This window comes from Trachypithecus francoisi, unplaced genomic scaffold (genome assembly GCF_009764315.1).
Source record: "Trachypithecus francoisi isolate TF-2019V2 unplaced genomic scaffold, Tfra_2.0 Lachesis_group15, whole genome shotgun sequence".
Taxonomy (NCBI): domain Eukaryota; kingdom Metazoa; phylum Chordata; class Mammalia; order Primates; family Cercopithecidae; genus Trachypithecus; species Trachypithecus francoisi.
The window spans coordinates 16,070,567-16,096,679 of record NW_022681460.1 but is presented as its reverse complement, the minus strand read 5'-3'; the positions used below and the strand labels follow the sequence as shown (position 1 = coordinate 16,096,679).

Sequence of the window (26,113 nt, the reverse complement as noted above, 5' to 3'; positions counted from 1 at the left end):
TGAGGGTAAGGGTGGAATGTTGGTGTGGAAAGGCATAGAGTTGGTCATGATATACTGTGTCTATGAATTAAGTTGTGACTCTGAAAGGAAGAATGAGCCATAACTATTTTTCCAAAGTTGAGCAGTGTCATTAATCCAAATTTCTGTACCAATTTTAAATGGATAGTCTGCTTCTATTATCATAAATGTTTTTTAAACTATTATGTAAGGAGTATAATAGTAGGCAATCTAATAAGTCTGTATCACTAAAAATGTGACTGTTTATTTGATTAAATAACCATTAAAAGGAACTCTAAAAACAAAGTTGGTATCTATTTTTATTGGTATAGATTTGAACTACAAGTGATTAAATGCTTCTATTTTTAAAATTTTCATATGGTTTTGATATAGACAGTCTATAGAAATTACCTGTGAAAAGATTAAAATTTAGTATTACAAGTTCACAGAATATTATTTAAATTTGTATACTGTTGTCTTAGCCCAGGCTACCATAACAAAATGCCATAGCCTGGGTAGCTTAAACAACAGAAATTTATTTTTTACAAGTTCTGGAAGCTGGACATCTGATATCAGGGTGCCAGCATGGTCAGGTTTTGGTGAGAGCTCTGTTCCTGGCTTTTAGAAGGCCACCATATTTCTGTGTGCTCACCTGGCCTTCCTAGGTGTATGGTGTGGGGATAGGGCAAGTGTGAGAGAGACTGCACAGGAGTATAAGCTCTCTGGCACCTCCTCTTATCAGGGCACTTATCCTGTCATGAGAGCCCTGCATTTAGGACCTTCATCTAAATCTAATTCTCTCCTTTAGGCCCTATTCTCTAAATATTTCCACACAAGGGGTTAGGGCTTCAATATGAATTTTGAGGAGGGTCCCATTCAGTCCATATCAACTGTCTATTTCATTTACACAAATATTGCTAAAATAAACACTTGGAATAAAAAGAAATTAGGTCTTTGAAACCAAAGATGTGCCAAGAGATCACTCATACTTATTTAAATTAATCAACAGTATACGAGAAGCAAATAACTAGGAACAATAGCAGAACTCATAATTCCCCTTATAATTAATCCTATTTCCTAGTACTTTTCAGAACCTAACAATTTTATAGCAGGTTTTTCCATATGTAGCTATGTTCCAAAGGTCACGATTTGATCCACAGTATAGGCAAATCTACATATTTTTTGAAAGTGTATTTAAATGAGAATTTATGATTTGTCAGACCTTTCCAACAAAGGAGGAGAACTCCATTAAAATGATCCATGTTCTTTTTCTCATTTTCAGAATAACTATAGTTTTACCAACCTATAAGATATTTACTTAGTAAATTCATAAAGTAGAAGATTTACACTTAAAATCTGATTTTATACAGTAGATAGTTATGGAACTACAAATTTAAGTTAAAATGAAACAAGCTTTACAAAAATTATAAATTTACATTCAGAACACAATGGTGAACTCCTTAGAAATTGTGAACTCTAAAAGTACCAGGGTAGTGCACCATCAGCTTCCCATTTGCCAGCTTTGCTGCAGCTGTGTCTGCTGTACATATGCCACATCTCTGTCCACGTGCACTTGGCCACACCGTCAAAAGAGGCCAGAATTAGGTCAACTCTATTTAAAAAATGTAAATTAGTCTATTTATTCTAAAAGTCTCCTGAACACAGTAACTTGATATAAACCATTTAACGTTCAACCAAACGCCTTTGTGTGTTTGGAAACAACCTCCAGTAAGTTAAGACAGTCATGTATTACCTACCACTCCTTTTAAAAACATGACTAATGAGGCAGTGATTCATCTTTTTCCCTCCATTTTAAATGCGAAAACTAACCATGAATGTTAAATGTTAGTAACATATTAAATTTGGTATGGAATTCCTATAAAATGTAGCTAAAGGGAAGTGGATTTCTCACCTCTGTGGCCTCATCTGTAAAGCACACTGGGCCTTGGCAGACATTTGTCAAAAGGACCAGAGTAAGCCTAGAAGATAGAGACTTGATCTAGGAGGCTCCGAGTAGGTAGTCAGCAATCTAAGGGGAATGTTCAGCTAATCTCTGGCCTGGCTTGGCGTCCATATTCCAAGTGTTTGATCAGGTGGCTAAAGGTTAGCACTGGCATTGTGAAACAAAATGCACAGGGAGGGAAAGGAGAGGACGGTGTACTTCATATTAATTAAGCACATATTATGTGCCCAAGCCTCTACATACATTATGTCATTTCATCTTCTCAACTCAACATTAGGTATTCCATACCCATTTTATAGATTGTGAAAAGGCAATTTGGGTAGGAGATTACTTGTTCAAGGCCACACAGTTAAAACGGTGAAGCTGAGAATAGAATCCAGAATTATCTGAATCTAGAACGGGTTTTACTTCTTAGTGAGGGGGAAGAACGGTGCTTTCAAAGAAACTCACCAAGTTTGCAATAAGAACTGGGTCAGAACATGCCAGAGTCAGTGGCTCTACCAACAGCTAGGCAGAAGGGTCTATATGCTGAAACACAACCCAGGGTTCTAAGCCTTGCCATTTTCATGATACCAAGACAGAACAAGACATGAGATCTGAGAAAAGGGGCACACAGTGGAAGAAAAGATACTGCAATGCTGTGCTCATGTGGTTGCTCAGGGCCCACTCAAGGAACATGAGACACTAATCATGTAGAATTTCTGAGAAACGTTTCTCTCCCTCATGAGCCTGCGCACCTAATGCACTACTCTAAGGTAGAGTTGGTCCAGGGGATGGTGCTTCTAGTTTGCATATTCAGAACCTTGGGCCCCTTAAGGTAGTAACAAACACTCTCTTCTTGATCAAACCCTTGCCAGGCTCCTCTGTGCCTTCTTCTTGGCTAGGCCTCAACCTCGTTCTATGAAGAGTAAACACTAACATGTTTCTAATAGCTCAAGTTCATATCCCTGAGATGACCCTCTCCCTGTTGAAAGTGTCTGCCTAAGAAACTCAAGGCTTCCAAAAAATTTTTTGTTCCAGCCAACATTTGAGGATAGGGTCTCTGTCTCCCAGTCTCTGTGGGCGGATAGAATTCTACCTTCGATAACTGCCACTTAGCAGACATGTGATTAGTTAGCCTAATCACATGTACATTGACTACCCTTTGTAATTTTTCTCTTTCCTGGCTCTACTAAGCCCCTGCTTGCCCTCCTCCCTTTAAAATGCCTATTCACCTCTGTACAGATTGAAGTTCAGTTCAGTTTATGCTGAACTCTTTCCCTTATTGAAATAGTTACTACTGATTAAAACTTATCCTTGCCACTTTAGTGTCTGGTATTGTTTACCTTTGACATTGGCCAGGGCTAGAGTACACAGAAATGGACAATGAGCTTTCCTTTTTCAATATCTACTTTGGGAACAAAACTACTTTCCGTTTCTGGAAACAATTGCTAGAAGGGTGAACAGTATGACAGAATGGGAACTCATTGTGTGTTAAGACATTTTCAGGGAAAATAACTTAGGAGCCCTGAAACGTAAAAAACCATTTCCTCTCACAGTCTATATTTCTATATTAATTAAATCACTGGATTTAATATAGCAGCATATTACTACTTAATTTCATTTTAATGCTATTAATTCAATATCCCAAATGTTAAATTCTAAAATATAAAATTTAAGTCAACTTGGCCCCACTCAAGCAGAATACTGAGGAGTCAATTATGCCAGAGCAGAAACTAAAAGAAACACATTTTACTCAAATGAAAAGTATTCTAGATGATTTGTAAATAAAAAGAATCGAAATGTTGGAATATACCAAGTTAATGAAAATAAAATGTAGAGTAGTGCTGTTAAATGGCAAAAGGCATTTCCATGTCATTATCTCAACGTTTACTTCGACGACATGAAGTATTATTACCCAAATATCCAAGCATGCCACCCAAACATAATATATTTAAATGGAATCAAACAGCATTTATAATTGTAACCCCTTTTAACTGAATAAGTATGCTTCGCCCTAATATTCAACCTACAAGAGGTGAGAGGAAGAAACATGATAAGTAAAAATTATTCAAATTTAGGAACAAGACCTCTATTTTGGTAGAATGGCAGAGCTCAAAGGACTACAGTTAGAAATACACTTACATATCAAATTCTAATGACAAATTCTGAAAGAATCTATTATAATGGAGAAATTTTAAAACCTGGAAAGGCAATAGGAGGGAATAACCAGGTCTGCCTATATTGTTCACGAAAAGTATGATTTAATGATCTTTACCCATTTTAAAAAGGAGCTTGATATTTTAAATGTCTAATGTGTTTTACAACTATATGCGTAAAATATGTTTCAAAAAGTTCAGTTGGACAACTTATTGATGTCATCACTCAGTCAATGTCTATGTAAGCAACCAGTGATCATGTGAGAAGCCATACAGACAATTGCCAGTTAACAACTGACAGTAGTCAGTATGATTTTAAGAAAAAAAAATAAACATGCAAGAACAGCCAGGATGATGGACAGTGGCCAGCCCTGTCAGAGAAGAAAAAATAATATATAAATGTTGGCTTGGGCAAGAACTGAGCAGTTATAATAACTGTATGTAGTTGACACATTTATTTACCTTATAAAAGTTTAATATAAATTTTATAAGACACAACATCAAAAATATGCCATCTATTTTAAATATAACATGACTCCGAAGGGCAAGAAGTCTATAATGAAGAATAAAAATCTAAAGATTCTGAACACCAAGTATTTCCCAATGAAAAAGATTTAATCAAACTATCAATCTTACAGTGCAGTCAAAAAGCTCCTCTCTCACACACACACACACACACACACACACACACACACACACACAGTGACCAATCAGCTATTTAGAACCTGTGACAGGCAAAATAACAGTCCCCCAAGAATCTATGCACATATTACCTTCCACTGGGGCAAAGGGACTTTTGTAGATATGATTAAAAACCTTGTGATGGGAGATTATTCTAGATTACCCAGGTGGTCCCAATCTAGTCACATGGGTCCTTAAAAGCAAAGAACCTTTCTTGGCCGTGGTCGGAGAGAGATGTGACCATGGAGGAAGAATCAAAGAGATGCAAGGTTGCTAGCTTTGAAGGTGGAGGCAGGGAGCCACAAACAAAGGAATATATGTGAACTCCAAAAGCTAGAAAAAGGCAAAGAAAAGTATTCTGCCCTAGAGCTTCCAGAATAAAATGTAGCCCTGCTAACAGCTTGATTTTAGCCCTGTGTTATACTTCCACAACACTGTAAGATCAATCTGTGCTGTTTTAAGCCACGGAGTACATGGTAATTTGTTACAGCCTTTGTATGCATTTTTAGGCAGTCAAGGACTACCAGAGACTTGAGGAAATCCCATAATAGGACAAAAGAGACCCAAACAAACAAAGTGATTAATGCAGCTTGGGAGAAATTAAATCATGCAGGTAGAAAGAAATTTCAAGACAAAAGAAGTTCTTGAAATGGAAAACAAAATAGCAGGAAGGTAAGTGCAATAAAAGGGCTGGGGCAAAAGTTGAAGAAACCTTGAAAATGCAAAAAAAAGTAAGAAAATGAAATAGAAAACAGGAGAGGGGGGAAAAAAAGAGGACTGGCCCAAGAGGTTAAACATGTGAAAAAGAGAGGGAAAAAAAAAGAAAAAAAGGAAAGAAAAAGAGATCCAAATATATCAAGGAAAGTCACTAGAACTAAAGGGCATGAGTTTCCATATTGAAAGAATCCATGAAGTGCACAGTACATGGATGAACACAGACTCATCTCAAAACAAGATACATCATCCCGTAATTTTAAAATACTGGTAACATAAAAAGATCCTAAATGCTTCAGAGTGGAATATCAGGTTTCATTCAAAGCATCAGGAAGAGTGGGGTCAGACATCTCAATAGCAACACTAGACACCAGTATACAATAAAACGATGACTCGAAAACTCGGAGAGACAATTTCCAGACTATAATTTCATATCCAGCCAAGCTACCCTTTAAACATGAGGGAAGAAAAAACACACACAGACATCCAAGGTCTCAAAATTTACCTCTCATAAATGCTTTCTCTGGAAGCCAGTGGAAAATATCTCCACCTAAATTAGGATGTATATCAAAAAGAAGACATGGCACAAGGAATCCAATACAAGAGAAAAAAGAACAAAGATGGACGTACAGCGGACCTGGCTGCAAGCAATCTGCATCCTAGCAAGTCAAAAAGCTGCTGCATTACTTCTTCAAAAAGATGAATTATTTTTTAAAAATGTCTTTTTAAGAATGTCTTGTTTGAATAGATAGAAAACTTACACAACTGGCTGAGAGTCTGGCTAGTCATTAGAGATAAGCAAATAAAACAAAAAGCTATTATGAATCCAAGAGAAAACAAAGAGTTGTACACACTTTGAAAGGTCATTACAGTATACAATATAGTTCAGTTATCAATACCTTTTGCCTTGTTAAAATATGCAAACAGGCCGGGCGCGGTGGCTCATGCCTATAATCCCAGCACTTTGGGAGGCCAAGGTGGGCGGATCACCTGAGGTCGGGAGTTCGAGACCAGCCTGACCAACATGCAGAAATCCCATCTCTACTAAAAATACAAAATTAGCTGGGCATGGTGGCACATGCCTGTAATCCCAGCTACTCGGGAGGCTGAGGCAGGAGAATCGCTTGAACCCAGCAGGTGGAGGTTGCACTGAGCCGAGATCGTGCCATTGCACTCCATCCTGGGCAACAAGAGTGAAACGCTGTCTAAAAAAAATATATATACACACACACACACACATATATACACACACATATAAACATATATACACATATACATATATACACACATATACATACATATATACTTATATACATACACATATATACATATATATGCAAACATTTGATATTCCTCTCATTAAAATTATGGCATATTTATAAAATGTGACAGATCTATATTATAATGAAAATAACTTATCTGTGTCAGAGTGAGAGGGAGAGATGATGCATCTGCAAGCCAAGAACACCGAAGATTGCCTACAACCACCAGAAGCTAGGAGAGCAGCTTGGGATAGTCTCTCCTTCAGAGAGCCTCCAGAAGGAATGAAGCCTATTGATATCTTGCTTTCAGACTTCCAGCCTCCAGAACTGAGAGAGAATAAATTTCTGTTGGTTTAAGCTACCTAGTCTATGGTATTTTGTTACAGCAGCCCTAGCAACAAATACACCGACACTAAAAAACCTGATTGGCCACTGCTGCCATCTCGTACCCTCCCCATCATCTTCCTGCTGCCGCTCACTCAGTTACTCCTATTTACTTGAAAGAGCACTTGCCTAACATTCTGAGAACATGACACACAAAAGGGCAAAGAATTACTTGAGGAATGAAGTTTCAAAATATGAGGGACACTTTTTCACAATGGCAAAAACTGTAGTCAAACTGCCAACTTTTGCTGCCCTCGTGGTGGGAAAATGTCAAATCCAAAGTGAGGTAGGCCGGGAGGACTAGCATATGTGAAATGATATTTTGCCATCTCTTAGAGTAAGGATGATATATTTACCCACTATTCCTGCTTTTAATGTTTTATCAAAATTTTTCTTTGATAATTTGGTTTTTAAAGGTTTTGCTGAAATTATGCAGAGCTTCATAAAATCCAGAGGCCTTTTTAAAACAGTGAATGAACTGTGGCTGATTTTACTCTGGGTGCAGTAGGAAATAATGCTCTGCACAGTTTATTCCATTCAGCCTTGGAAACCTAACATGTAATCATTAATCACAGGCCTGTACTGTTTCTTAATGAAATAAAGATGCTTCCCAATATATTTTGAGAATAAGCATTCTGAACACTAGAATTATAGAATAAAGAGCCCATCTCAAAGAGTGGAACGGTCTCCTCAGTGGAGATATCCAAGAAAGGATATTGAGAAGGGATTCTCTGGAAAAAAAATTTGTATTTATCAGAATGTTAGGCAGGGCTTTCAAACTATAAATATACTGTGAAATGAATATAATGGGTTGTAATCAGTGTATTTTTAATGGAATGAAATAAGAAAATAGAGGTCAAGGCATAAGTTAAATGCAAGGGCTATTTCATGAAACATTTATTTATATACTTATATATGTAAAGTTGAAGTTACGTGTGCATCAGCTTGTGTGTCCACTGTACTACTGTTTACAACAGCAGAAACACAGAATCAACCTAGGTGCCCATCAATGGTGGATAAAGAAAATGTGGGGCCGGGAGCAGTGGCTCACGCCTGTAATCCCAGCACTTTGGGAGGCTGAGATGGGCGGACCACGAGGTCAGGAGATCGAGACCACCCTGGCTAACACGGTGAAACCCCATCTCTACTAAAAATACAAAAATTAGCCAGGCGTGGTGGTGGGCGCCTGTAGTCCCAGCTACTCGGGAGGCTGAGGCATGAGAATGGCGTGAACCCGGGAGGCAGAGCTTGCAGTGAGTGGATATCGCGCCACTGTACTCCAGCCTGGGCGACAGAGCGAGACTCCGTCTCAAAAAAAAAAAAAAAAGAAAGAAAATGTGGTACATATACATTATGAAATACTAAGCAGGCATAGAAAAGAATGAAATCACATCCTTTGCAGCAACATGGAGCTAGAGACCATTATCCTGAGCAAAGTAATGCAGAAACAGAAAACCAAATACCACAATACCACACGTTCTCACTAGTAAGTGGGAGCTAAACATTGGGTACACATGGACATACAGGAACAAAAGACCGTGGGGACTACTACATGGGAGAGGGAGGGAGGGGAACAAGGGTTGAGAAACTTCCAGTTGAGTACTATGCTTACTACCTGGGTGTCAGGATCAACTGAACCCCAAATCGCAGCATCACGCAACATACATACTATGTAACTGCACATATACCCACTAAATCTAAAAGATGAAATAAAAATAAATAATAAAATTAGAAAGAAAAATAAAATTAAAAACTAGAAACAAATAAACTAAAAAAGTTATGTCTGTATTGGGTTGTTTCTTACTGTAGGTCACAGTGAAAAAGTTTCAAAGCCACTGTCTTAGAGGGTAAATGTGATCCAAAATAAGCCACCCATCAGAGGCATACTGCTGGCATGGAGGGCTGCTTCAGTGGGAGGAACTGTGTTGAAATCCAGGCTGCCCAGGCACTTCCCAGCAGAGGGTAGGGAGCCAGGACTAAGACAAAATTCTCACCGTGAGATCATCAGGAAGGAACCCAGGAGACCAGAGAAGTTCAGAATGTTCAAAGTAGAGGGCAAATGGTGCTCTATGAAGGGAGCAGGCATGGAGACACTAAACGGGCTCACTCAATTCAGGAAGGAAAACATAATTTGTCATGGTGTGGAAAAAAAAAAAAAAACAAGAAAAACATCCCTTGCCCTCCAAAACAATTTTGTTTGGCTTTGAAGCCATTTACATTCAAGAGAAATAATGAAATAATGCCTGTGACAACACCCTGAACCCATAATATTTATTTTTTTGTCCTGGGAATACAGTTTCAAAGAATATGTCTTTAAAAAGTAATTGGGCAGTAGAGTGGACAAAAGTCAATTTAGAACTTTTCTTTGTGAATTGTAAAAATTGTTCTGGGGTATAGTTATCTCCTATGTTGCCAAAAAACAGAATAAATAAATTTAAAATATGAGCCAAACTTGTGAGCTGTCTTCAATATGCCCCAGACATTAAACACATTCCCCAGTTTTAGATCTAGAGTTACTGCCATACTGAAAATAAAAGTTGACCCCAAATGCTGAATGTAATCATATTGTCCCAACTTCTCTGACCGAGTGACAGGTTATAGTAGCAAAGCAGAGGGCAAAAGACTCAAACTGGATTCAGTAATACTTCAAAATATTTCTCATATCAACAGGCTCTTGGAAGAAGGTAAAACAGTAAACTTCATGTGGTTTCTAGAAATTATGATTTAGAATGGGAAGATGCTGAAGTTAATGTGAAATATTAGCAATACATACATATTTTATTTATTATCTCATTTCCCAATTTTTTCTTTTAATAGTAAATTCACTGTAAATGAATCACAGATATGAACTAAAAATTGCTCACTAAGTTGTTACAAGCCCTAATAGCGATCTACATTTCATCAGGAACCTTTTTTCTTTTTCAGCTTGAGAAGCAGCAGCACGACTCACTCAAGCTGATGCCCTCCTCCCAGAGTGCAGCCTGCACAATGTTTCTTTGGTTTCAGCTCCAGAAAGTGATTTGAGGACACCCACGTGACTTCAGTGCTGTATCAGCACCTCGACTTCTCATTCTTCCAGTTATTCTTCAGTTATTTATTGTAGTAGGACAACCTGAACTAAATATGATCTTCTTTGGATTTTCTTTCTACATTTTTCTATCATCAACAGAAAGGATACATATTGTACCTGAAAGCATATTTCATATTGGATACATTTTTTTCCTTATGACTGAGACACAGGCACACACAACACACACACACTCTTAAGTTACAATGTACCACTGGCAAACAGGAAGCAGCTAAAAATAAAGCTTGAGAGATATAAATTGGACATCTCCGCTTGGGCCCCAAGGCACTTCAATTCTGTATCTCCAAATCCAAACCTTTATTAGCATTCCTCAATAGCTCCAAGTGTTAGAAGCCCACTGAGAGATCCCACCATCCCATAAAGAAAATTCTTTGTCTCCTTTGGCCCTCAAATATAATTGTCAAGTCTTATGAATGCTAATTATTTATCACTGGAACCTATCAATTATTTCCAATTCTAGGCTTTCATTTAGATAAACACAAAAGGCCTACTTGACTTCCCGGTTTCATATTGGCAATCCACTCCCACAATGAGATTCTGCTTCCCTTTTTTTTTTTTTTTTTTTTTGAGATGGAGTCATGCTCTGTCACCCAGGCTGGAGTGCAGCAGAGCGATCTCGGCTCACTGCAAGCTCTGTTTTCTGGGTTCACGCCATTCTCCTGCCTCAGACTCCCCAGTAGCTGGGACTACAGGTGCACGCCACCAAGCCTGGCTATTTTTTTTGTATTTTTAGCAGAGACGGGGTTTCACCGTATTAGCCAGGATGGTCTCGATCTCCTGACCTCGTGATCAGCCTGCCTCTGCCTCCCAAAGTGCTGGGATTACAGGCGTGAGTCACCGTGCCCGGCCTGCAGATTTTTTAAAAAACCTTAAAAGACTTTTAAAAAATGAGCAAGATTAAATGATGATGCTGAGAGATGCACACTTGGACGAACTATAAGGGAACACAAGGACACAACGACTGTAGTTATCGGGGCATCAGGGTTGTCTTTGTGGGAAGGGAGGGAACTGGGACTGGGATGGGGCCCATGAAGGGGCTTTCAGGAGTGACTGGCAAAATTTTATTTCTTGACCTGTGTTGTACTTACCAGGGTGTTTGCTTTAAAATACTTTATTAAGCTACACATTTATTTATATAATATTCTACTTTTATTTTTCAATGAAAAGATTAACATACATACATAAATCTGATCACATCACTGCCCTGTTACACCCTTCAGTGGTTTCACAGTACTTGTTAAAAAAAAGGTCCAATTTCCTTTAAATGGTAGACAAGGCCTGGCAGCATCTGGCTCTCTACCCGAAGCCTCAACACTTGCTAGTTTCCTCCCTACACTGAATTTTCAGTTCCTCAAAAGCACTCTGCTTTCTTTTATCTCCAGGCCTTTGCGCAGCTACTTGTGCTTGAACAGTCAAGTACAGCTCCTTTTTCCCCTCGACGTGGCTGGTTCCTACCCGTCCTTCAGGCCTTAGCAGGAAAGCCTTCCCTGATGCTCCTATGTTGGGCAAAGTACTACTATATTTTCCCACTACACACTGTACTTTCCTAGTCGTAGCATTTATCCCACTACTAGTATTAATATGCTAACAGTTCTAGTATTTATATCTTCCATAGACCGACAACTCTAGGCAAAACAGATACATAACATGTCTTGAAATCCTTGTATCTCCAGTGCCTAATAAAATACCAAGAACAGAATAAGCATACAATAAACTTACATAAAGTGAATATGTGCACACATTTATCGATAAGTGAAAATTGCCTTTGGCATCAAATTATAAGAACACAAAATATAAGCAAAGTAATAAAGATAACAATAATAGTTAACACATTATGCTACGTACTGTTTCATTAACCAATCCTCTATAGTATGAAGTATGTATCATATATATCCCCAAGTTACAGATGAGGAAACTGAACCACAGAGAAGCTAAGTAACATTCTCAAGGTCACACAGCTCTTAAATGTGACTGGCACACTGGCAGACTGGCTCCAGAGTCCTTGCTCTACAAACTATCACCTCCCCTTGCTTAACAGCACCACCATTCATTTCAAACACTGAAGCAGGTGGCTTTAAAGTGAATAAAAACAAAACTCTGTTGTAGTTACCTGAGAAGGAGCACACATGGACATTACATGCATGTAAGAAGATGAACATTAAAATTCAGGGGATCAGGGAGGAGAGACGGCCAGGTGCAGGAGGAATACTTCAAAGACCAGGTAATCTGAGAGTCTCTGCTGAGCTATGCACCAAGATGTCAAATCCTGACATTCTTCCTACTGGCCTCCAAGTAGGTCAAAGGCAAAGTGTCTCTGTGATTACAGGCCGACAGACAAACGGCTGATGACAGGCGGGTCTTCAGAGTGAAAGTGAGACCAGATAAATAGGAGCAGCCACAGCATACAGGGTACCAAATCAATTTCAAAGTTGTATACAGATCCAGGATTTCTGCTCTCAGGAAGCTTAGACTCTCAATAAAAATAAGACGGATCATTCATTCATTCATCCATCCATTCAATAGAATTAATGAGCGTCTTTGTGGCAGGTATATCATATGTGGCTCCTAGAACCACCAAAAATGCTGGGGCTACCCTCAATAAGCTCATGTGCCAGTCAGGAAGACAAATAAACCAAGAATTGTAGTGCAGGCAAAACAACCTATAACAGTTTTGTGTGGGTTCCTTGGAATGTATGAATCATACTGGAGGGCAGGTATAGAACATGGAGTCTGGAAGGTTTCTAGAAAGAAGGTTCTTTGGAGCTGAATCTACAAGATGTACACTCCTGGTCAGAAAACCAGACAACCCAGTTATGACTGCAAACCAATGAATTAAATAAAAAGTAACTATAGGAATTGAGATGGATGAGGGGCTAGAGAACATGCAATGGTGGAAGAAGTTGAGGTGGATCACGCTGTCTGGATAGAGTTGGAGAGGAAGGTGGAAGACAAGGTATAAATGAGTCTGGCATACTTTTAGGCAGAAAGGCCAGATCAGGGCTGGTCTGTAAACTCATTACTGCCCAAACTCAAGGCAGAGTTGAAAATACCAGTGCCACATGGTCCCCTGGACCACTGGGAAGACCACACATATACCTATCAGTTAAAAGCTTTAAAACAATAAAAATCACAAAATTCTAGGAAAAAAAGTAAAACATCTCTAAGCTCTGGATGGGTGACAATAGACTGATCTTTTTTGTTTATCAAAGGTACTTTTTTCTGAAGAGTTCACTTACATTCAAAAATAACAGAATCACCAACAGCAAAATGCATTCATAGAGTAGCAAGAGTGAAGAACAGAGCAAGGGGAGGGAAGAGAAAAATGACTACGGGTAAATAACGAGCATAGTAGCAGCAGTGCAGAAGCCACAGAACAAGCAGAAGTGGAAGATGGTGAATTTGTAAGAATGAGCAGACATGGCCAGGAGGTCCTAAAAGTTACAGTAATAACTATACACCAAGATACCTGCTAAGGGTATCTATAAGCCCTTGCAATGTAATAGGGACAGAGAACTTTGAAAGTCATCTGTCCACACAGTTGGTAATATCAACAAAGTGAGACAAATAAGGTAGATAGAAGAAATAGAGTGACACAAAAAGACATGTAAAAAAGTGAACCATCTTTTCCCTCCCACAAACCACTCTCTCCTCCCCATATTCTCCATCTCATTTGGGTATCAAGATGCAACCAGTCACCCAGGGCCATCATTATGCCTCCCTCTCCCTTACAATTTAAGTTTTAGTACATCTAAGAATCATTTGGGGGACTTGCTAAAAATACAGGTTCTGTGGCCTACTCCAAGAAGACACGATTCAGTGAGTCTGGGCGAAACTCAAGAATCTGTCTTTTTAAGGATACCCAATATGCTGAAAGCCTCACACTTTGAGAAAGAGTGTCCTATACCTAATCAATCTCTTTGTAGATTTTCAGTCTTACATGTCTCTTAAATTTATGCTTTCTTCTCCCCACTCTCACTGTTTTAACTGTGGTCTTCATTTCCCTCCTACACTAATATTATAAGCTTCTAACCAGTTTCTTTTTTCCTGAGTCATCCCTTCCAAGTCATCCTAAACACAAAGCTTTCTAAACCACAGGCTTATGTGGGATAAGCAATGATCTGGCCCCGACTATGGTATCTCCTCCAGAACTAGCATGTTAACACTGGAAAGGAAAAGGAAAGATGGATGAGAGAGACTGTGGTAAGCGTGGCTGAAATGTGTTTCCTTAATGGACATGGCAGAAGGAGACGAAGAAGTAAAAAAGCCATTCTTAAGATACCTAAGGTAAAAGGAACTCCCCGGCTTTATAAAGGGCTGCATGAGCGTATATGTGTCATTATTACTCTCAAGTTATTATATATCTATAGAGCATTAGCAAGAAGTTAATGTCAGCAAGACCCCACATCTTAAGGGGTGTTAGGCATGAATATTTTATCCAAAAGATAAAGCCAACTTTTAAAAAGTGATTATGAAGTATCAATGAAGAATACAGACATACATGCGGTACTTGCCAACTAACATTTTCCCTTATGATATGAGGCAAGACATGCACAAAATTCAAACATCATGCTTGCCAGATTTTTATATTAGAAAAATTTAAGACCAGATTGTAAAGACTACATGGAACTTAATATATTCATGTTGCCTTTGTTCATATGGGATGAGGGACACTGATTTACACCCCAATTAAAGAGGGATGAGAACTCCTCTGGCCTTGAGCACAGTTCCCTCTGACAAGTCTGAAAGCCTGCCCATGTTCCATTTAAAAAGGTATCAAATGACACTGAAAGGGTGGGAGGTAGGCGAGCAAGTGAGTCACTCATCACAGAGATGACTTGAGGGTCATACCAATACTGAATCTTAGAGTCAATAAACAAATCCTATAAAGAAAATTAAATTCGGATTTCCTTTCAATCATGTATGATTTATAACTGTCATAACATTTTTAAAGTTATTGTTAGAGAGAAGCATTATTAGAATAACTTTATCTTCACCTGCATTTGAAATAGATGGGGAAGAGTCTAAATTAGTTAAGCGCTGACAGTTTAGGTGAGCAGAACATCCTATTTAGGGTGTGACTGTGCACCACACAACTGTCCAATGGTACTCTAACCGGGCTGCTCAGCTAATCTGCACACCTGCCTATGCCTCTCCCTCGGCTCCTCTTCATCTGCTTCCTCCCACCACAGAGCACCTGACCTTGATTCCTGCCCAAGAATCCATTTATAACAATGATGGCAACAACCTGTTTAACAAACGGCATTCAAGAAGTGAATTCCCAATGGCTGTGTGTTTCTGTAAATTTTAAAGAATCTGATTGTTGTAAAAAGCCTCATAAGTTATTTTACCCTTTTATAATATTTTTAAGTCTCTGCAGCAGGATAAAAGGGAATAGCTTCCCTTACGTCACAGAATGAAAAGAACAGAGAAAAAGAGAGGCAGAAAGAGTGAGGGGGAAGGGTAAGAGAAAGGAAAAAACATGAATGAGAAAAAGCCAGGGGAATTAGGGGCTGGGTTTTCTGACAGCCCAGCATTTGTCTCCACGAGTCCACTTTAATGGGTTCCAGGTGCGTTCTGGGCTAAGCCGGCCAGCCTTCCTCACTGTAAGGTCATGAGAAGAAAACCTGATCTTTTTACTCACAGGGCTGTGGCTCCACATGTTGAGGCCCAGCTACATCCTCCCGGCTTTTGATTCTCAGTCTTAAATTGCAATTTTGAGAAGTAAAAAACCCGAGAAACAGCTGCAGAGAACTGCATTTGAAGCCCAGCAGGCAACGCTGAGCAAGGCAGGCACACTCCTCATTTTCATACGTACAGCAATGAAACTGGTTAATTTCAATATGCTGGAGATTTTTCTTTTTTCCTCTCTTTATATTTTATAATTATATTTTATTTTTGCAAATGCACCCTCAGATGACACCATCCAGAAGTTTGCAATCACAGGCAAGAATTTAATACTCAGTAAAAACACAATTACTTCTCTGTCCAAAAGTTCAACTTTCTTTGTTTCCCTCACCAGTTCTCCTGATTTCCTGTAGCTAACTGGCTCCAATGCAAGAGTGAAGTAATTTCTTTCCTCTGTGATTTATTTTCTGTCTGATGATAAGTAAGGAAAAATACTATAAAGAAAGAGAGAACTAATGAGTCACAACAAATACTTTTCAAAAACACAACTCCAGAGTGACAACATAGGTAAAATGGAGTCCTGTGTGCCAAGAAACTTAGCAAGAATAAAGTTATATATTCGTACCTATTTCTGTGTAATAATAACAAACTTTTTAGTAAAACTATGTGCCAGGCACATAATGCTATGAGCTTTATATGCATTACTTCATTCAATCCTTGGGATGACCTTGTGTGGGAAGAATAATTCATATTTTACAGATGAAGAACCAAGTTTACAGAGTGTAAGGAACCTGTCAAAGGACATGTGGCTAACACAATGGCAGAGCCAAGATGCAAGGACAGATCCAAAGACCACTGGGGCAGACCTGTTCCTCAGGGTTTACAAATTAAAACAAGGAGCCGCAAAAAGCCTGCTGCTTGGAAATGGATGCTGGATAATTCTATGTTATTAACGAGGGCTTGAACAGTAAGTGCTTCAGTTACAATCCTATCCTAAATCTCTTTTAAATGCATTCATCTTCCCATATTATTAAGTGAAATATGGTAAACCTAACTGCACCTTTCTTAAGTGATTCAGGATCTGTAGTGTTTTCCGATAATTATTTGAGTACATTTTGTTTGTTTTGTTTTTAGCTCTGGAAAATCACTATGAATTTGCTGAGGAGTATAATGTTAAGCTCATAGCAACCCATCTACCAAGAGCTTGGCTAAGACAATGTACAGGGATGCTGCCTGGTGGACATGCAGCCATTTCATTTTTCTACACATGCAAAATCTACCAAAGGATTAAGCTAGATTAGGAAAAAAGTGGCGTGGACTAACCCATATATCCATCCTTTTCACCACCCCCACTCCCTCGCTGATCAAGGTTTTAGTAAACTTTGCTTTGGAGATCCTCTATCGAGGGATACACACATGAGCAAAAGAGGCATGGTTCCACTCTCAGGTCAGTCTGGTGTAAAGAAATAACACTGTGCAATTCATCATACATGCACTGCAAGGATGAGAAGGCTGCGAGGGTTCTTCATAAAAGCCCTATGGGAAACTTCCTTCTGATCCTTGGGCCAAGAGTAGTCAGTTCTACAAAGTAACTGATCCCATGGTCACTGTAAACTTCAAAACTGACTAAGCCTACTTTCTTTGCTGCTAAAACCAACCAACCAACCAACAAACAAAACCTCTCAGTGTCCACTTGTGGCCCATTCATGGTGCATTTCAGATGCCTTTTAGCAATTGTTGCATTCCTTGTCTAGTCAATGTCTCCAGTCTTTCCCCCCTCTTTTCTTTCTCAGCTACTTCTAATTTGAAGCATAGTATTTTATGCTTCCTTAATCTTCTAAGGGAAAAGTTATAGTAGAAATAAGTAATGAAAATTTTAGAAAAGCAGAATAATATGTGCTGACCCCCCAAAATCCTGAAAACTGATTTTTAAAAAATCCGTTTTAAATCTCTACTAAGCACTGTTTTTATTATTTTCCTACCTTATCATTTAGGCTCTTGAGAAAAGAAAAACTGAAGGATGATTTTCAGTTATTTAGAATTCTGCTTTTTTTTTTTTTTTTCAACTATCTAAGGATTGAATGCAGAAAGCAACCATTAATAATGAGGATAGCCCCCTATGCCAATTGGCATATACAGAACTTGTACGTTTTATACCTAGGTGATACTATTTCAAAAATAGCGAACTCACTTTAAGTATGAGAAAATATTTCCATTGTTTCCAGCCCTAGATTTATGATCTTAGTTCATTAAAGCTTTCTAAAAGTAGTGCATGTTAATTTCTAATAAAGCTTTTATATAACACTGAGCCAACTGCAACTTAAATTCTAGCTTTCATTTGGAAGGCAAGATTTATAGAGGGAAAAAGACTTAATTAAAAGCGTAAAAACAAAGACATTATTGGTGATATCTTTGGCATTGTAATTTTTTAATTAATAATATTTTGCCATTATATATTGGATTAAAATAATGTATTTTTATATTTTATTTTTAAAACTAAGTTCAGCACAAGCTTAAATTACTCTGTTACTTTTACTGTAATGAAGAATGTGTGTTCCCTAGCAAAAGGGAGAGAAACGGGGCAGGGCTTCTGAGAGAGGATGCAAGCACCTCTGAAAAAGCAGATAGAGCACATAGATTAGTCTCATCATTCTGCGGTGCCCAACTGTCTGGACACTCAGAGACACACACAATAAAAATGCATGCTGCTATTTTTCAACCACCAGTATCATTATAAATCTATGAGATTCCTGTTCTACTTTGTAGGATATTAGACGGACAGAGTACAATTGAATATTTTCCATTTAACCTTTCTTCTTCAGGATGCTTAAGTGCATCTATAGATGTGAACTTTAACCTCTTTATTTACTAGATATTCAAATAAAATGAACCCCATTAATAAATCTGTATGCATGTATATCTCACAGGTACTTCTTTTTAATACCAGACAAATGACATATCATTGTTACTTTCCTCTAAACCTTCCTCATTGGTGTTAACATTAGATTCTTGTATACATTTTAAAAAGGGCCCAGGGGAGCATCAATGAAAGTTTTAATGGAACAAAGCCAAGGGGAAAATTTTATGAGTTAAACAGATGTTCTAGTTTTGAGAGCAATTAAGATTAGTAAAATCCCAAATGGATACTATTTCCTTGGAGTCTACATATACCAAATTACAAACCAAACAGGGGCTAAGTACTAGGTAGATAAAATAACAGCATCAATAATTACCATTATCGTCATTATTCTCATTTACTGAGGGCTTACTATGTGACAAGAACTGTGCTAAGTACTTTACATTGATTATTGCGCTTAATCCTCCTAGCAACCCTATAAGGTAGATAGGGTTGTTACTGCCACATTATACATCAGGACACTAATGCTCACGCAAATTAAGAAAATTAATCTGAAAAGTTAATTAATTAAGAGAATTAACACAGCTGAAGAGTGAGGGAGCTGGGATTCAAAGGCAGTGTGACTCCAGAGTTGGTGCTTTTCTACCACATTAGAGTGCAGCATGATACAAATGTTTAAGTCATGAATGAAAACTAAGGAAACTCCTTAGTGTGTGGAAATGATCCACACACTCAATTCTAAGCAGAGAAAATACTCCTAGCTTAGGCTTTAAGAACCCAATGTTTGCAACCTTTGCCCTAGGTAAACATTATAAAATTACTGGGCTATTTCTTCATCTTTGAATCCCCAGCACCCTAGCACAGTGCTTGATACACAGTAGATGCTCAATAAATGTTTGTTGATCAAATGAATCAGTGAATGAACATAATTTAGTAACTGGCTTTCAAAAGAGTAGAAATGCTCTTCAAAGAAAATGGCAAATGCATTCAGCCTGATGAAGCTATTGTAGAAAGTTTTTTTTTTTTTTAACTTTCATAATATTAATTATTGATCTCTTCTGTAAATAACAGCTAGTTTTCTGGTTTTTTTCTGAAATCAAATATAGGTGAACTACATCCTAAGATAATGACAATACTCATTGTATACTTCTTGGTACGTACTGAGGACATGATTTAATGGCGCAACTAAAACAGAGGTAGTTGAACTATAAAATCACTGAACATTGTGTTAAATTATTACAACACATAATTGTGTTGTAATTGTGCTCAACCACAAATCTCAATGAAAGTTTAAAAGTCTAAGGGTTGGGTGTGGTAGTTTTTAAGAAGTTAAAATTTCTGTGAAGTCATTAAACAATACAACTTAATAATAGTACCTGCCAAAACAAAATGCTCCAGTAGTTCAACTTTCTAATTCAAGATCACTTTTGGAACTAGAAACCAGATGTAAGCGTAAATTCTCAAGATTTTACCTTGAAGGTCAAGAGAAAGAAGTCAACTGTTCAGCTCTATTAAGTCAAAAATTGGCTTTTAGTTTACTAGATAATGGCCTAGAGTTATACCTATTTCTATCAATATTGCCATGAATAAAGTGCTAGACTCCTAGTAAATTTCTATATACCTCCAGGGATCAATAAATCTGGACTTGTGGAAACTATGTAAAAATTATAATATTTCTTTTAAGTTATTTATTTCTCTTATTATAGAAGGAGTCTCATCCTGATAGCAGCATTCATTCGTTGGTATTTATATATCCGAATATTTTACATTATAATGAGAAAATTATACTAGTCTTGTACAATTCTCATAATATTACTGTATTGTGCTAAACAATCTCCATCAAAAATGGAATTTCACCATCCATTACTTTCTTGTGAGATTAAATACATGGTTCTCTATAGGCACTATCTCTGGAATATTTACATCGATTTCTTAATTTGCCAAAATCCACTTAATCTAAAACAAAAAAGACTTTAAAGAGAAAGTACCCTTCTAGATGACAAAGGTTTCTTTCTAAATAATGTCAATATGGTTGCCATTTTAAACTAAGTAATTGAACAAATCAATTAGTGGGTTACTGTAGCACTTGATAATGTAATCTGGTAATTCAAATATCAGAAAAGTTTTCATACATCTTTTCTTTCTTGGTGTCAAGAATAGAATAAGATCAGTTAATGTCAAAGTCAGAAACAACTACATACATGGCTAAGCTTTTAAATAAATCAAATAAAAATTTCTTTTCAACCTACAATATTGTAAACTTCAAAATGACTACATATACTTAGCAACAGGCCTAAAATATCAGCTCCGATATGGATCTAATGCCAACTCTTGCATAATACTTTTCATTACAAAATTCCAGAAATTTATCGGAAAGCTTGCAAACCACCATCCTTCACCCCGTGATATGTTAAGATGTAATTCATCATAGCATTAGGTGCATTCACAGATTTTTCTAAGCATTTAAAATGAACTCTCTCTAGTCCTATGACAAGAGGCAGCTTACGTAATTTTTAAAAAAAATTTCATACAATCTATAAATTCTTTTATTGCAACGGAACCATAAATATATCATTAAAAACTGCATGAGTAAAAACATCTGTAGAATCCCTTGTTTAATCAACTTATCACATATCTGTTTGGAAGCATATGAAGCATTAATTATAAATTAATAAAATAAAATTAAGCTAATCAAAAAGACAGGAATTTGTTCTCAAATCTTAAACTTCTGAAACTAAATTATCATGTAATTAGAATTCCTCACACAATTACACAATAATGTTGGTTTTCCTACAGGTCTCAGAAATCTGCTGGTTATTGGAGGGGATGTGTTTATAAATTGCCAGTCAGTCCCATCCCATTCACCTTTAGTTCCTTACAATCATAAAATGCAACTAAGTCTTAATTACTAGAAATGTCTTGCTGAAAAAAGTTTTAACCACTTGGGGTCAATCAAACCTAACACCAGATGATAGTAATATATGCATGTTGAATATGGAGGAAAGAATTCTCAACAATCAAAATGATACTCTTTAATCAATTCCACAAATTAGTTTTTCTTTAGATTAGGCTGCATCTAAATATTTTCCCTCTAACTTTAAACATGGAAGTTACTACATCTTTTGAAACTAAGGGCCATTCATAAGACTGGCAACACAAATAACACCTCCCCCCACACACATACACAAAGAGGTATATGAAGATCTGGCCTCTGAGATTTCATATGGATTTGTTTCTTTCTAATGCAGAGTTACTACAGTAAGAAGAAAAGACAAAAATCTACCAACTAGGCTGCGCTGCCATCCTCTCCATGTAGTCTTTGGCCATGTCTCGGGCTTCAATGTTCTCAGGATACAGCACACAAAACATTGCCAAGGCACCTAAGTTGTTTCCATAAATTTCATTCCAGCGGGCACTGTAGTCCTTGGGATCCCAGGGAGGGAGGTATTCCAAGGGGCTGGACAGCATTGTGTGCACAGCCTCCGTGAGGCGGGCTGCAATGTGCTCGTGCGAGCTGGCAGCCCTGCGCTGCAGCTCTGCCACTTCTGTCCTGGAGAAGTACAGCATGGGATGGCTGTCATAGTTGGCATTGGTGAAGGGAATCATGACTTCTGGGTTCTCGTCGGTGATGTAGGCTGACACAAAGCAAAGCAAATATATGAAAAACACACTGGGAGCCCCCCGTGTGTGAGTCCTCATCGTGGCATCAGATCTCCAAATCTCCAAGGCAGCCAAACCATCTTCGAAAGATCCTACACGAGATAAAAAGGAAAAAAGCATCTGTCAGCCAAGGGAACATGGCACAAGTGTGGAAACATATGAGAGGTAGAAACCATATTTGAAAATAAAGCTTATGAATTTAGATTTTTAAAAATACAACAAAAAAATGTAATTAGGAAGAAAATAACTAAAACAAGTTCTGATTTTATAGAGTTAAACATACTACATCAGAATTGTGTTCATCATGGAAAACAGAATTTTGGACTTAGGGAAAATGTATAATATTTGTTCGAGTAAGGAAAAAAATATTCTTGGTATTCTTCGCACATAGTATCACGAAAAAAAATTAGACTGTATTTTTTTAAGACATTAATACATAAACCACAATAACCAAAAGCTGGTAATGAACAATCATCCGGGAATCTGAGTAGACATTACAAAAAACCAGAAAATCCTGTATTTCTTACTACAGCCTCTTTCACTGTAACTTATCTCCTTTTCCTAACATTTCTGAACCAGGGATTAGGATCAATACATCTGTAAAACTGCAAGCAGACAAAATATTATGAAAAAGGTTAAATATCCTCTTTATGTGAGCAGAAGGTAGAAAGAGAGAAGACAAAGGCCACGTAACCATCTACCAAGACCCTGTATTTCCTCAGCTGACATCAGCAAGCACGTATGAAAGACCAAACACAGCGCCACTGGGACCAGAAACTGACATGCCTTCATTCAGAGAATAAAATCCCAGAATTAAAAGGCTGAAATAATATGGGTGTATTTTCCCCTTATTATCTGAAACTACTGTCTACTTTTTCATTTGGCATATGGGATTTTGGTGTCATTCAATAAGTGAGAAATGTAAACAAAGTTCACATATTTTCTTAACTACTTGATTTTTCTTCAAAGCCCCTTTTTTCAGTGGCAGATTTGTGCACTGGTTAAAAGAACGTCTTTCAAATGTAGAAACACTAAAAAAAAAAAAAAAAAATTCCCCAAAACCTCAGCCTAGTCAATGTCCCACATCTGGGATAAAGCAGGCAGAAAATCCCCCAGAGGAAAGTCAGGGAATTCTTAAAATTCTTAAGAGGGGAAAGGTTATAGAAAGCAGACCAGAAAAAGACAGTTTTATGTAAATAATGAACAGTGGTTTTCAATTATTAAAGGGAGAAACTGATGGTGGAAAATCAACCTCCCAAGCTGAACACAAACTGTTTTCCCAAGGAAAAACTGCCTCATCATATTCAGAAGGAGAAAAACTAATAATTTCACAGATACGGAAGATCAATCTACATTTTCAACTTGCTGTGTGTGTTTCCACGAAAAAGGCAATGAGGCATCATTTGAGGGTGCTACCTTATTCTGGAGTTTTTTATATTTCTACATATATGTGAAACTCAGTGGCAGTGGTTTTGTAAAACGTTTTACATTTATTTCAAGAGCAGAACTTCTGATAAATAAAAAATTAATATAGCCGTACTAAATAAAACATATGAAATAGAAATAACTCTTGGACTCTGCCAGTATTATGTCTAGCACCCAAAGTCTCAAGGCGGCTGGCAGGCTGGATCCTTCAAGGTCAGAGACCCAGCCAAAAGAAATAGTCCTCTGTGGTTATGCCTGAGGAGGGGTGTGGTCTCTGGCAGCACAGAGAAATGGCTGGGTCTGAGGTAATGCTCAGTCCCCCCAGGGGTTTATTCCTTGCTCCATTTAGAGAACAATATACCGGAGAGGCACGGTGGCTCATGTCTGTAATCCCAGGACTTTGGGAGGCAGAGGCGGGCAGATCACTTGAGGTCAGGAGTTGAAGACCATCCTGGCCAACATGGCGAAACCCCGTCTCTACTAAAAATACAAAAATTAGCCGGGCGTGGTGGGGGGTGCCTGTAATCCCAGCTACTCTGGAGGTTGATGCAGGAATCACTTGAACCCGGGAGGCGGAGGTTGCAGTGAGCCGAGATCCGCCACTGCACTCCAGCCTGGGCGACAGAGCGAGACTCTGTCTCAAAAAAAAGAAAGAGAATAATATACTGCTAACGATTAAAAAAAAAAAAATCCTGTATATATTAAGTCCCTAAAAGTCTAAGTCTGAATGCTCTCATCAATGCAATCAGCACTGTGGGGGTTTTTTAGACACTTTCTGCTTTAATTGAACCCCCCCACACCCAACATATATGCAATGAAAGATCCCTCAACTACGGCTTTTGAATGTGTGGGAGCTCAGGTGGATAGGGGAGTGGCTCCGGCTATGAGCATATGGGTAAGAAGGTATTAATACATGGAAACTAGAAATTTTCCATCTCACATTCTGTACAAACTTCCTCAAACGTGGGTAAGGTTAATTCATCATGTTCTTTCTCCTCCCCTGTGCAACCACACTCCCACCCAGGCACAGAATCACTGTATATTCAGGACTGCTCCAAAGAGTCCCTCACACTGCGGGGCCTACATGCCTAACTCAGCAAAACTCACAATATGACCCCTGCCACTTCTGCCACAGTGCTTCCAGTTACGTAGGATATGCCTGAATATATTTAAACCAGAAAAGCTGATTCTGAAGCACAGAACCTCATTAAGATGTTGTTTTGGGAAGGATGCCATCTCAACATGCCAACTGTTATTGAAGGTTCTGTAGTTATTACTTCGAACTCGTGCAAGGGAGTCAGAGCAGCAAAGTTGTGCATTATTGTACATTTAAAATATTAATTTCAGTCAGAATACCACGTTAGCCAATGCAGAACCCACAGAGATCCTGCAGAACAATCATCTGTGAAGACTGAGGAGAAAGAACTGTGGCATTCTCAATACCACAAATGGTGTACTACCTTCCCCATGCCCCACTCAGTGTGCCCAGCCCCCAATGCTCTCCCAGCTATTAAGGCTTTTGTTGATTCACCCAAAGAGTTGATCTCTCCTGTATCTGACACGTACCTATATCACACTGGACTATTTCGGTTGTTTACATGGAATGCCTCACAGAAGGTGGGAACCTTCTTCCTCTATGTATCATGGAGCTTAGCACTGAATCTGGCATGTAAAAGGCAGCATGCGGCCGGGTGCGGTGGCTCAAGCCTGTAATCCCAGCACTTTGAGAGGCCGAGATGGGCGGATCACGAGGTCAGGAGATAGAGACCATCCTGGCTAACACGGTGAAACCCCGTCTCTACTAAAAAAAAAAAAAAACAAAAAACTAGCCGGGCGAGGTGGTGGGCGCCTGTAGTTCCAGCTACTCGGGAGGCTGAGGCAGGAGAATGGCGTAAACCCGGGAGGCGGAGTTTGCAGTGAGCTGAGATCCGGCCACTGCACTCCAGCCTGGGTGACAGAGCTAGACTCCGTCTCAAAAAAACAATACTAAACTAAACTAAACTAAACTAAAAGGCAGCATGCTGGCTGTGCTGAACTAAACCCCTGGGCTTAGGAGTTGGTAGAGCAGACCTCATCACTAAAATAAGCATGGAGAAACTTTGTTCCCCCTTATTTAAAGCCAAGGCAAGTTTAGAACTTTCCAGAAAAAAAGTCCCTCTAGGAAACTAATGGGAGAAAACACGTATGAAGTCTAGAAACTTATGTAGCCTAAAAACTATCCACTAGTTTAAAAAGAAAAGAAATTAAACCTAACTAAACTCTAACCCAAACTTGTTTTAGGCTGGTAACCTAAAAGAGGAAGTAATACTCATCCATCAT

The 26,113-nt window shown here is 38.3% G+C and overlaps 1 protein-coding gene across 4 annotated transcripts in view; it reads right to left on the bottom strand.

Annotated features, from left to right (window-relative positions):
* DSE (dermatan sulfate epimerase) overlaps positions 1–26,113 on the bottom strand; it is a 71,246-nt gene that overhangs the window by 19,739 nt on the left and 25,394 nt on the right. For 3 of the 4 annotated variants that reach the window (XM_033234365.1, XM_033234364.1, XM_033234363.1), the window contains one exon: positions 21,993–22,461. In XM_033234365.1, coding sequence (XP_033090256.1) covers positions 21,993–22,408 — 416 coding nt within the window. In that variant the 5' untranslated portion in view covers positions 22,409–22,461. The remainder of the gene's footprint in view (positions 1–21,992; positions 22,462–26,113) is intronic. The other variant, XM_033234366.1, reaches the window with a different exon arrangement.